The 12,092-nt window shown below is 36.8% G+C and overlaps 3 protein-coding genes across 4 annotated transcripts; 1 reads left to right on the top strand and 2 right to left on the bottom strand.

Annotated features, from left to right (window-relative positions):
• The first annotated feature begins 383 nt into the window (after nt 1-383).
• On the top strand, nt 384-2,708 carry LOC104753238 (uncharacterized). Of its 2 annotated transcripts, XM_087492016.1 has the most exons (12): nt 384-494; nt 640-739; nt 862-946; nt 1,035-1,086; nt 1,183-1,203; nt 1,300-1,404; nt 1,501-1,563; nt 1,669-1,734; nt 1,811-1,849; nt 1,924-2,043; nt 2,130-2,222; nt 2,315-2,708. In XM_087492016.1, exons 2-12 carry the CDS (start codon nt 652-654, stop codon nt 2,597-2,599), a joined length of 1,017 nt encoding a protein of 338 aa, XP_087348142.1. In that variant the 5' UTR covers nt 384-494; nt 640-651; the 3' UTR covers nt 2,600-2,708. The 2 variants fall into 2 exon arrangements, with proteins under 2 accessions (XP_087348142.1, XP_087348140.1); XM_087492014.1 differs by lacking the exon at nt 384-494 and having other exon boundaries at nt 503-739.
• LOC104753236 (protein ARABIDILLO 2) lies at nt 2,689-7,614 on the bottom strand. The gene is made up of 10 exons (XM_087492013.1): nt 7,336-7,614; nt 5,339-6,991; nt 5,171-5,251; nt 4,721-4,852; nt 4,396-4,611; nt 4,191-4,285; nt 3,948-4,011; nt 3,698-3,873; nt 3,293-3,599; nt 2,689-3,211 (listed from the first exon to the last, which is right to left on the bottom strand). Exons 2-10 carry the CDS (start codon nt 6,854-6,856, stop codon nt 3,008-3,010), a joined length of 2,793 nt encoding a protein of 930 aa, XP_087348139.1. The 5' UTR covers nt 6,857-6,991; nt 7,336-7,614; the 3' UTR covers nt 2,689-3,007.
• A 1,372-nt stretch (nt 7,615-8,986) lies between these two features.
• On the bottom strand, nt 8,987-11,178 carry LOC104749298 (putative U3 small nucleolar RNA-associated protein 11). The gene is made up of 9 exons (XM_010470894.3): nt 10,963-11,178; nt 10,695-10,768; nt 10,511-10,601; nt 10,233-10,324; nt 10,035-10,128; nt 9,861-9,940; nt 9,595-9,675; nt 9,413-9,512; nt 8,987-9,313 (listed from the first exon to the last, which is right to left on the bottom strand). The coding sequence occupies exons 2-9, from the start codon at nt 10,748-10,750 to the stop codon at nt 9,221-9,223; spliced, it is 687 nt and encodes a 228-aa protein (XP_010469196.1). The 5' UTR covers nt 10,751-10,768; nt 10,963-11,178; the 3' UTR covers nt 8,987-9,220.
• Between the last annotated feature and the right edge of the window lie 914 nt (nt 11,179-12,092).

The raw sequence follows: 12,092 nt of genomic DNA, 5'->3' as shown, positions 1-12,092 counted from the left end.
TTAATGTTAGATGTGTTGATCTTGTAGCTGTGGATCTAGTTGGCTGTCTTCGATTTTGTAATGGATTTACCTAATGTAAAAGAATTCATAGTTACTAGATAACTCTCGTTTTTAATCATCATTCGAAGATAGTTAACTTTACAGAGTTACACCATTCGTAAGCACAGCAATTAAAAGAGAGAGAATCAAAAAGACACGCAACGTTGATTTGTTTGTTTTGTTTCTCTAATCAAATTGGAACTGCGACTACTGTTCTGTCTAATTATAACACTCACCACACGCTTAAGCCGCGCGTGGATAAGACAAGCCAACTAAAAGTCAACTAACTTACTAGCGCGTGGTACGCACGTGCTTAACTGCAGATAAGAAGAACACGCCACCACAAGAGTTAAATTAATCTCATCGTACAAAGTACAGAGCGATCTTTGGAGATAATATTATTAAATCCGGTCGGAGACGACGAGACTAAAAACTTCGCCGGGGAGTTTGTTCCGGTACCGGAGTTTTACTTTTGAAGTCGTGTTTTCTAGTTTCTTCTCCCACCAAACAAAACCCCCTAGATTTAGAGATTCTGTTTCCGGATAAGGAAGTAGTTGAGTTTGATCGGTTTGTTGTCTCTTAAAATTCATCAAATCACAGGAAGAAAAAAAAATGGCGTTTCTTAAGGCAGCGATTATTGTTGCCCTAATCTGCAATTTCCTCTCAGTTACTTCTTCTGTTCCTTTCGTAGTGCTACATGGTAATTATTTCCCCCCCCCCCCTTTTAGTTAGCTTTGTGAGGGTATTTTAGGTTTTGGAATTCCCAAATCTCTGGAAAAAGAAAAAGTAAAAAAAGGGTTTATGTGTTTTTGCTTTCATCAGGAATTGGGGATAAATGCAGTAATGCAGGAGTGAAACAATTCACAGAGCTTTTAAGTGATTGGTCTGGTTCTCAAGGATATTGCTTGTATGTCTTATCTCTTTATTATACCAGCAAGCACTTTCAGATATTGCTCAAAATTTTGGTATTTATTGTGTTTCTTTGTAAAATTTAGGGAGATTGGGAATGGCTCATGGGACTCATGGACCATGCCCCTCCTTGATCAGGTAGTGATGTTACATGCTGGAAACTGTATGATTACATGCCGGAAATAATATAAGTATCTGATTATTTATTTTTCTTTTTCTTTGTGTGTTTTGCAGACATCTGCTGCTTGTGACAAGGTCAGATATATATATATTGCATCAAGTGTTTGTTTGCTAAGTTTTGGCTTTTGAAAATACCATTTTCATTATATATGTAATGTTTTATACTATCAGGTGAAAAGTATGCCTGAGCTTAATGATGGTTACAGCATTGTGGGGCTTTCTCAGGGTAACATGATCGGTCGAGCTCTCATTGAGTTTTGCGATGGAGCACCACCTGTAAGTCCCATAAACATGCCTATGCCTATAAGTGTGTATGATTCCTTAATATATTTGTATTAGCTTTCTCAATCATATATTTTCCTCTAATAATAGGTTAAGAATTTTGTATCGGTAGCGGGTCCTCATGCTGGTACTGCATCGATTCCTTTCTGCGGCGTAAGTAACTTAACTAACTCCCTCCAAAATTTTGGTTTCTTCTAGAATAATAACACTGCCATTGACATGGGAACTTTTTTTATTATGTTTTCTTGATGTTTGCAGGCTACCTGGATTTGCATCATGTTGGACAGTATGATCAAAGCAGAGATCTATAGCGACTATTTGCAGGTATGATGTTCTGGAGTATTTTACCGTTTCTGCGTGAGTTTTCTGTTAAACTTAGTACATCTGTCTTGAGTTTCAGGAACATTTGGCTCCTAGTGGTTTTCTCAAAATCCCAACTGTAAGTTGTTTTCCTGTTAAAGGTTTAGAAGTGTCGACTTGTCGTTCTTGCTATAACTTAATGCCTTCATGTAGGACATAGCTGGTTACATGGAAGGTTGTAGGTTTCTCCCAAAGCTAAACAACGAATATCCAGTCAAAAACTCTACTTATAAAGAGAGGTTCTCAAGCTTGGAAACTCTTGTGCTTATTATGGTGAGTCATCGAAGCTCGCTTCTCTGCTATTAACGTACAAGTTTCTATTGATGGTAATGCTTTATTTTATTATTATTGAATATCAGTTTGAGCATGACACAATACTGATTCCTAAAGAGACCTCATGGTTTGGATATTATCCTGATGGGTCTTTTAAGACCATTCTTCCGCCGCAAGAGGTAATTTAAACTCTTCAATCATTGTTTCAAATGGCTTGGTTCTGCAGATACATCCGGGTATGGTATATGGTTGGATTTTTTTCCTTTTGTAGACCAAGCTCTATACCGAGGATTGGATTGGTTTGAAAACCTTGGATGAAGCTGGAAAGGTGAAGTTCGTTAACGTCTCTGGAAATCATCTTCAGATATCTGATGCAGACATGAAGAAGCATATAGTGCCATACCTCTCTGACAAAGCATCATCGTCATCATTCACAACAATGTCAGTTTCCGAGTCATCTTCCTCATCTCAGTGGCTTCCAAGTGTAGGGACTGTTATTATGGATCTGATTGGTCCAGAAGTGAATCAGCTTCAGCTTGTGCTGCGTCATGTCTGATTCTGATGTTCTCTGTTGTTGTATGTCTTCTTACTAAACACATTTGTCATGTGATAAATCTGTAACTTGACGGTAAAACAAGAAAAGTATTCCAAAATCCTTCTCAAAAGGTTCTTATATTAATGATAAAATGTCAAATATATATGTCACAAGAAATGGACAGAGCCTTAAAAGAAAAAGGGATGAAGAACACCACTGATCCCTAAGGTCTGTTATTACAGAAAATCTCAGAACGAGACAAAGCAACATATAAGTTCACATATATATCACAACAGCTTTCTGTCTTCAATCCAATCAAACATCTTCTGAGGCAAATTCTGATTCTTTGCAGCATGAGCCTGAAGCTTGGCTTGTATAGTTTGAGAGATGCAGAGGTATTCTATCACTATGATTTGCTAAGAAAAAGGATCAAATCCTATTATAAGATACTTTCTTTCCTTTAGAAGATTCTGCCTGATGATGCTCGAGATTGCGAAGCACAATCTTCGCAAAGATCCTGGCTCCACGAGGCACATTCGCAGCTGCAGCTGCAGAACGCAAGGCTCTTGCTTCTCCAGCGTTCTGCATCAAGCTTGCGTGATGCATTGCGTGACGACCTCCAGGTATTGTAAACTGCAATTTCATCGGTTAGTATTAAAATGCAATTGATTAAAAAGCGCACGCAAACAAAACAAAAAAAAAGTGAAAGAAAACCTGAAGAAGCGCAAAAGCTGCACAAGCTTTGAGTGTATCATCATGGTTTCGCAACATTGTAACAAATCTTCCAATTTCGGAACCACTGCATCTCAAGTGACCAGCTTCTGGGATTCGAGCTTTCTCTGCGACCTGTGCTAACATAGATGGAGCAAATGATAAAGCACCACCTGTAAAGATTTGGTGCTCCATGAAAGTTTTAATAAATGCTCCAATGTGTTTAAGAGCCAACATTCTAGCACCATTTAAGGTAACACTTTTAGATGCACTTTCCGATGAAGTCCCTATCATCGCGTATTCATCCATCCTGTACAATAGATAGATAAAATCAAAGTTAGATTTAGTATAATAGAGAAATATGCCAAATATGTATCTTTAATGTGATATTAATTAAGCTTTCATTACCTTCCATCAAACATGTATGCCAATGCTAATGCTGCCATGAAACGAGCCATTTTGGAAACAGAAGTCAAGCAGAGCTGAACAAGTGATTTAACTCCCCCTTCTTCCACAATCCGCAGAGCGTTACCAGGATTAAAAGCAAGATTCCACAGAGCTCCTGCAGCAGTTTCATGTACATCCTGGAAAAGGTAAAAGCTGGATTAGATGAACCTTATAGGGTAGGACATGGGAACTTACAAGAGAAACAATTTACCTCAGCTTCAGATCCTGCAAGAGCAATCAGAGGCGGTATACCACCATCACGACCAATTGCAATGCTGATAGAAAAATATCATAAAATAAATAAACAATTAATGGACTGTCATTAAGGTTTTACGTAAATCGCTTTTGCTTTGATGCAGCTCGAAAGCTGCATTGATATATACAAGCTGCATCAATATATGCACACATCCAAGCATACAATAACAAATTAATAAATAAATTCAAAGGGTTGCACCTGTTGGCTTCTGAGACAGATAGTCCCCAAAGAGCACCAGCTGCTCTCTCTTGGAGACCTGTGGATGCATTTGAACAGGACTTCGCAAGTGCCACCTATTATAAATTATATGATCAGAAAGAAGTGATAAGTTGCCTGAAGGTGAAGCTGAAACACATAAATGAAATATACAAAATTAAAACAGATAGAAAAGGAAACATATTACCAAGGCTTCAACACCACCAAATGCAGCAATGGATTCTCGATTCTTGTCATCGAATGATAAATTCCAAAGAGCGCCAGCAGCTTCCTGTTTAACACCATCATGTAGCGATTGCGTAAGCTGAAGAAGAGCATCTAATGCACCGGCCTCTTGTCCAACAGCAGCATTATTATTGTTGCTATCACCATGAGCAGCCAGATTAGCCAAAGCACGAGCCGCCTGAAAAAGGGCAATTTGTCACAAACTCAGTTAACTAGCATCCGTCACTCAAAATTTCACAAGCTAATTAAAAAATAATAATGAGGTGCATTCGAAAAAAATGACGTACCTGTTCTTGAGCTCCTTCATACTTGCAATTCCGAGCTAACATCACCAAGGCATGAACACCCCCTGCTCTTGCAACTTCCGTGCTGCATTTATCGTCTGCTGCTAGGTTCGCTAATGCCCCAGCAGCACGTTCCTAATCACACAAAAAAGATAGATATCTTCTTTTAGAAAGAACCAATAATAAAATCATTAATAACACTAAAAGAAAATAGTAACTACCACCACAAAATCCTTACCAAAAAAAAACTAGCACCACAAAGTAAGACTACCAAATCTAGCAAATCTTATCTCTACAAATTTTCTATAATTACAAAAAACCATAACACAATAGGATAAACTAAAGGTTTACATTATAAATCCTGTGTGACCAAGTAGTAGACGTAGCCAGAAGTGTTAATTTTGGATATTTCCAAATCATAAGTGCAAGGTTTTAAAGGTGGCAAACGTGTACCAGAACTCCATCACAGCCAGTTGGCCATCTAAAGATAAGATCGACTAACGCATTCACTCCTCCAGCTTGAGCAATCGCGTTCTAATAAAAAATAAACAAGAAACAACAAATGTTAGTTAAAAGAGCAAAAGGTTCAAGTGTGTTTAACTCTTTACAAGAGGACCTTACCTTATGCTCCTCTCCAACAGAGAGATTCCATAGCCCACCAGCAGCTTCTTCAGCCACAAGTCTATTCATAGACTTTGCCAAACCAGCAAGAACACTGATTCCCCCTTCTTCGGCAACTGCCTTTGCGACTTTAGCATTTACTGACAAGTTTGCAATAGCCTTTGCAGCTTCTGATTGAAGACCTTCTCGCCAAGATTTAGCAAGTTCTAGAAGAATTCGGATCCCTCCATCTCGCATAACTGCTTCGGCTCTTCCACAGTCTATACTAGCGTTCTCATCATCAACAACGATGAAAGTTGCAAGTCCTGTCGCTGCTCGCTCTTGAACATCCTCTTGTGTGCTTTGCATTAAACTGAGAAGCAATGTAGCTCCCTGATTCAGCCAGAAATCGTTAACTCCTTGTGAACTGCTCTCTGCAATTCGTAGAAGTGTATGAGAAATGATCCACTCAATCCAAAGCATTATTTCATCGATGCTTTTATCCGTTTTTATCAAATCTCTCCAGTAAGCAAATATATCCTTTGGTTTCTTTGAGTTGTTGGCAAATATAGAAGCCAGCTCATCAAAAGTATTGGTAAACATAGCAAGCAAGACCTTCCCTTTGAATTTATTGGAGCTGAAACTTTTATCCTCTTCGAGAAAAGGGCAGTTTAAAGCACACAAAACTTTCAAGCTCTGCGATGATTTCAACAACCGCGAAACTGCAATATGGTCAATGGTGGTTCTGGAGACATCCAGACAGGTTAATTTTGGTAGCTTCTCCCAATTATCTAATGCAACTTTCCACTTTATGTTTGATGTCCCGGCAACAGAGAGGTAGCGAACAGACACAACTTTTCCCAATGCTTCTTCGTTGATGTTCAGACAATCTAAGAATCCAAGATCACTGAGCTGTGGGCAATGTTTGGCCAAAGATTCTATAGCCTCAGAACTAACATCCCTCATGCCAGAAACCCGTAGCTTTTTCAGTTTAGGACAACAAAAGGCTATAACTCTTATAGCATCACTGGTGATCTTCTCACAGAAGTCAGGTCCAAGTTGAAGGCTCTCAAGAGCGTCATGGCGTGCCGCAATCATAGACAATGTAGCATCTGTAATCTTCCTACAATAGTCGCCGCTAATTTCAAGCAGATTCCTTGCTCTGAGATGAATGATGGCATCAGCAGAGTCAACGCCACGAAACCTTACCTTCTGAAGATGAGCACACCGAGTAGCAAGAGTAGGTGCCATTGAAAGATCAAACTTGTGAGCACGAAGATCCAATGAATTCCACAGACAAGAAGAAGCACCAAGGCTTCTCCATGTCCTACAAGTCGATGCTAAGCTAGCTCTATCGCGATAATTCAATCGATTAAACAGATAAAGTACAGTATCATAAGGCAAACTAGTCCAATCCGCATACTCTTGAACCTTAGGTGCAACATCCTCGTCGTTGCCAATCACAGGATAACGATAACTTGGTGAATCAAGCTTGTTCTTTCCTTTTTCCTCCACTCTCTGCCGCACCCTACGACTCATATCTTTGATCAGATGTATAAATATACACACTCTAAATGAGAAATCCCTCTAGCAGCTACCAAAATTAAAACCACTTTGGTGATAACTTATACAAAATTAAAACAGATCCTACTCCGCATAGATTATAATCCAAACCTGTAGAAACAAGAAGAAACATAAAAGATCAAAACAACTCCCCCAATTTGTAAAATTTAGAATAACCCAATGGTTAGCTCCCAAAACTAAAATCCAAAGAGAAACCAAATTCAACAAAATGGACAGAACTGAGAATGAGAACAAAAACCCTCGAATAGACAAGACTTAAAAAAGAAACACAAATCTCTGGCCTTTACTATTCGAATTCAATTCAGACAAAGCTCCATTGGAGATTATTAAAAAAAAAAAAGTGAAAGAGTGATGATGGTCGGAGAGAATTCAGGCGAGCCTAAAGAAACTGTATTTTTAACACACAAAAGAGAGGAAGAGGGCAAAAAACACACCTTAAAGTAATCACCTTTCGAGAAAAAAAAAAAAAAAAAAGAGACCTTTCTCTTCTCTTATTCCGAGAGACAGAGAAAGAAGGGAGAATTTGAGGAATTGGGTAATGAAGATGAAGAAAGAGAGAGAGAGAGAGAGAGAGAGAGAGAGAGAGAGAGAGAAAGAGAAAGAGACGAGAAGGGCGGTGTTGAAACCACAGCTCATATAGGTATTCGCAAATTGTAAGAGAGCTTCAATCACCTCCTTTGCACGGTACATTATATATTACTAATTACCACTCCTCTTTTCTTTTTTTCTTTTTTCTCTTTTCTTTTCTTTCAAAGTTAATTAAGATTTTTTACTTAATGTTACCATTTCTTTTGAATATTTTGATATATGTTATTTTTTTTGTTTTTCTTTTGGTTTGACTAGTGTTCTAAAATGTGGTAAACCTTGTTTATGAATAAAGATAAGTAATATCGCCATGGATCGTTATAAAAATAATGTAATGGTACTAATATTAATCGATTTTTCGTGGGTAATATGTATATTAAATCAAAAATTATTTAAAATTTTGATTCGAAAAATATAATGAAATTTTAACGAATTAACTGTTTTTTGTCATATTTACATTGAATTGTAAAAAAATAAAGTAACACAACTTTTTATGTTACTTTGTTTGAAAAGTCAAATTATTTTTTATCATTAATTTCATATGTATATATTATTAATTTTTTGGTAAATATTAATTACATATCTAGTATAAGTTTATTTTATAATTTAGTAATATGTTTTTTTTGGTCGACGAGATTATTGCGTTGAGCAAACTGATTTGTCTGTATTCTGATGATCCTTTGTTTATGCCGGGAAAGATAGAATAATCGGAGAAATGTTACTTACACGCCAAGAAGTACTTGGAAGAGTCTGATGATCCAATCCCCAGCCTCTAGCAACTGAGACCAGTTTCATGTATCATTGTTGTTTTAATAAATTATACATCACTCTTTATACTTTTCGTAGTCATTATGATTTATTTGATTTATTTTTTGAATTTTAGATGCTCAAGTGAGCGATTACCTTTCTCCGTTTATAGCCTGGCCTTATCCCTTAAACCAACAAATGTTTATACTTGAAAGACTGCATAAACATATTCTGCTATAACAGAGAGTGTGTGCAATTTGAGTACTAAATTTAGACTAAATTTAAGTACTAATAACGCCTATCATCAACACATGGCGACATGTGTCTTATGCCTTTAATAGTGAAGATTATTTCATAATTAAGTAGTGGCTTTTCTGATACTTTTTATATAATTTTTAAGAATAATTTGTTTTTAAGCAGAAACAGCAAATATCATAAACCATGTATGACATGTGTTTTATGTCAAAGAGGGATGTTTATCTTTAATGTTAGGATTTGATACAAAAACTAAACTCGTACGAAATCATGTATATTTCAAAATCCCTAACCTTTTCTGCTCTCACGTAAATCGAAAAAGTCTTCTTTAAAAAATCGAAGACCAAAATAAGAACCGAGTTCAACAACAGTCGTTTAGAGTAAGATTTGCACATTTTAGGTAAAAGCCAAATTAAAAGAGAAAAGTGCACATTAACTATTGCTATTAATAAACAGTCTCTTTTTTGTAACGGAGACCTTTATGTTAAGAGGGCAAAACATTCAAAGTCTTCAAATCTTCGATATCATAACTATTTTGGCTCCATGTGTTTCAATTTCGTCAATCCCATTAGCAACACTTTTCCAGATATGCAACAAAAAGGTTTAAAGTAAACAACCATGAAAGCTTGCAGGTTCTGGAGATCAAAAAGGTATAATTTAAACTCTGCTATATAAACTTTAGTAGAGATCAGAAAATTGATGTGAAGCTACACAACCATGAAAGCTTTTTCTTCAGCGCTTTCTATCTGCCCGCCATTTGTATACCGGTTTACCATTTGGATTGAGTATCTCGTCTTCACGCAGCTTACGTTTGCGACCCTTTTTCTGTCCATTTAAAAAGCCTCTAATCAGAGATTGTTCTACTTCTAGTTGCATTAAACATTATCAAGAAACAGTTATTTCTTTGGAGACTGACGATATTACCTGTAATTCCTTCTGCATTGACATATCTGCGTATAACTTCTCCAAATTATTAGCCCTGCTCTTCCGTGCCTCAAGGTCTCTATAGGACCTATCCATTTTCCTGTTTCAAGAAATAGAAGATGATGAGTATTGCTTATCCATATGATACCCTTGGAAACATCTAATGCATTTCAGAGACATACTTTTGTATATCTTTCGGGGTCCCTCTGGCATAGATATCACTTCTGCTTCTACATTCTGACTCCAGTTCTCTAGCCTCCTCTCTGATAAAGAAGCACCAGCGTTACAGATCATAAGACAACGTAATTTAACGTGGTACCATTAATGTCTTTTGAATCTTGAGGAAACGAGGTTTTCCAGTGTCGAATATGAACAATCACATTGAAAGAGAAAAGTATGAAAAAGCTGCACCAAGTAAAAAAAGGACTAAATAAACGTTGGGATTAACCTGTCTTCTGCATAGTAAACATGTCTACGGCTTGACTGACCCTCAGTACATTGCAGTGATGAAGTAAGCTTGTCAATTTTCTACAAAAGATAAAGATGGAAGAAAGACAAGAAATGGATGAATATGATTGTAACCAGAAAGCTCGCGGGCTGAGAAAGAGGAAAGACTACTTACGTTTTTCTCACTCTGCAATTTTTGGAACACATAGCCTATATCTTGGGTCTTCATTATCATGAGCTCTTCCGCAGAGTATTTATTTACCTCATCCCTGAAAACAATATCTTTGTCAAAATTTTACGGACCAAGGAGAAAAGGAGGAACCATGAGAGTAACAAAAGAAATGGTAAAAACGACAAAATTAGATATGCTTACTTTGGTCTATGATTTCCACGGTCTGTTTTACTATTGATCATCTTAAAGTTGAATTCATCTGGATTCTTGAATGCGGCCTTCTGCCTAAGTATCTACAGTAAAGTAAAATTAAGAATAAAAACGGCGTTAGAGAAGCTGAACTCTACAACACAAGCTAGCTAAGAATAATGCCTTAAATGGTTTTGAGTTTCTTTAGCTATCTCACAGATATAAACCAGTCAATCAATCCCTTAAACCAACATACAATTGCAAACAGAGAGTGTGTGTGTAAGTGGTACCTTTAAAGTATCCTGCTTTTTGTGATAAGCTTTAGCTCGGATAACATAATCCTTATGCTTCTCGAGGAGACCAAACTTCTTCCTCGCTTGCCTGATTCGTTTAAAAATCCAAACTTTTACGGGAAAAAAAGAGAAATTTGGTAAAACAAAAACGAAGAAAGAAGAAGACCAAATCCAAACTTACGGCTGAGATCGCTCCTTATGAGCAGGCCGTGGAACACAATTACGCAGCGACGACATGTTTGATGGCTCTTAACTCTGCAAATACAGTCACGAAAACTCTAGGATTATTAAGAGAGCTTAAACATAAAACCTACTTCAGTTCATGAGCTTAATTAATTTCAAACTAAATCCTAATCACAAGTCTGAACATCCTCAAGTCTAAACCAAACTATGAACTGAAGCTGAATTGAGAAAAAAAAGGAAAAGGGGAAAAAGCCAAAGTCTCTCACTTGAATACAGGGGAACCCTAGAAATTAGATGACTTCGAGGATAAAGATGAAAGTAGAAGAAGCAACCGCCGGGATTACAACAATTTCACCGGTGACCTTGAAACTCGATTTCTGGAGAGGAGTAGAGAAGTCGGCGAGACAGACCAAGAAGAGTTTAGGGTTTTGTGAGTATAAAGAAAATTGAAACCGAAACCTTCTGGCTGAGCCTAAAGGTTTAGATTTAATGGAGGCGAATTATTTACCCTTTTAACCGAAATTTGAGTGATCATCTCTTTTTTCCCACACATAATGATAAAATTTGTTACATTAAAATAATATTGAACATTAAATATCGGAAAATATCTGATAAATTATATTTATATCTCTTGCTGTGATTTATATAGAAATCTTGTTGTATGCAACACACCCATATAAATACAATATACATTCACATATTTCATTCTACATCTTGAATCGTAATCTCGTCTTCTGATGCAGCGTATCGATTTTGTTTCCAAGGATGAGGAAAGGGACATTTGCTAAAGATTCATCTGAGAGAAGGGCATCAAGCTCTTTCTTTGATTCTGCAAACCTCTCTTTGTCATATGCATCAACTAGCCAACTAGGTATACCACTGCATCAACCTAATAGAAAAAAAATGTTACAAACTTGAAGATAAAATATGAACAGGGCAGGTAGTAAATTAGACATCAAAGTCTATTTGAGCTCTTCATTCATTGGAATCATCAGCAATCAGAATGTAATCACAAGAGACCTCATGTTGAGATGCTCTATAGATACTTTATCTTCCAATTTTCAACCTCTACATACCAATCAATCATCATGTCATTGCAAATAACATCATCTTGAAATTTCAAACTCTAACATTTGTAAATTTGTTACTTTGGGACCAAAAACTGGACTGAAAAGCGAGTAGAAAGCAACTAGTAGTAAGCGCAGTGGCTATAGAAGAGAGTAAGGAGGTATAAGAGTGAAATAATGAAATTAGTCTGTTAGTCTCTGAAGTAATGAAGTTACAAATAAGAGTGTATCTATTAATTTACTGTCTTCCTCTACAAATAAGGTTACGTAGCCCTTACACGCCAGATGGCAAGAAAGGAACTTACTGTTCTGAGCTCTCAAGGCCCTTG

The sequence above is a fragment of the Camelina sativa genome, chromosome 16 (assembly GCF_030686135.1).
Source record: "Camelina sativa cultivar CO46 ecotype springtype chromosome 16, ASM3068613v1".
NCBI lineage: Eukaryota > Viridiplantae > Streptophyta > Magnoliopsida > Brassicales > Brassicaceae > Camelina > Camelina sativa.
The sequence above is the reverse complement of the archived record's forward strand: the minus strand, read 5'-3'. Positions and strand labels throughout refer to the sequence as shown.

What these genes read in the sequence shown, in the direction of transcription:
- LOC104753238 (XM_087492016.1), top strand. Translation starts at nt 652, where the DNA reads ATGGCGTTTCTTAAGGCAGCGATTATTGTTGCCCTAATCTGCAATTTC. An exon ending in CATCTGCTGCTTGTGACAAG is followed by an intron (nt 1,204 to 1,299) that starts GTCAGATATATA and finishes TTATACTATCAG; the next exon opens with GTGAAAAGTATGCCTGAGCT. An exon ending in CATCGATTCCTTTCTGCGGC is followed by an intron (nt 1,564 to 1,668) that starts GTAAGTAACTTA and finishes TGATGTTTGCAG; the next exon opens with GCTACCTGGATTTGCATCAT.
- LOC104753236 (XM_087492013.1), bottom strand. Translation starts at nt 6,856, where the DNA reads ATGAGTCGTAGGGTGCGGCAGAGAGTGGAGGAAAAAGGAAAGAACAAG. An exon ending in CTGTTGGAGAGGAGCATAAG is followed by an intron (nt 5,252 to 5,338) that starts GTAAGGTCCTCT and finishes ATTTTTTATTAG; the next exon opens with AACGCGATTGCTCAAGCTGG. An exon ending in CTGGCTGTGATGGAGTTCTG is followed by an intron (nt 4,853 to 5,170) that starts GTACACGTTTGC and finishes TTGTGTGATTAG; the next exon opens with GAACGTGCTGCTGGGGCATT.
- LOC104749298 (XM_010470894.3), bottom strand. Translation starts at nt 10,750, where the DNA reads ATGTCGTCGCTGCGTAATTGTGTTCCACGGCCTGCTCATAAGGAGCGA. An exon ending in AATTGCAGAGTGAGAAAAAC is followed by an intron (nt 9,941 to 10,034) that starts GTAAGTAGTCTT and finishes TATCTTTTGTAG; the next exon opens with AAAATTGACAAGCTTACTTC. An exon ending in GTTTACTATGCAGAAGACAG is followed by an intron (nt 9,676 to 9,860) that starts GTTAATCCCAAC and finishes CTTCTTTATCAG; the next exon opens with AGAGGAGGCTAGAGAACTGG.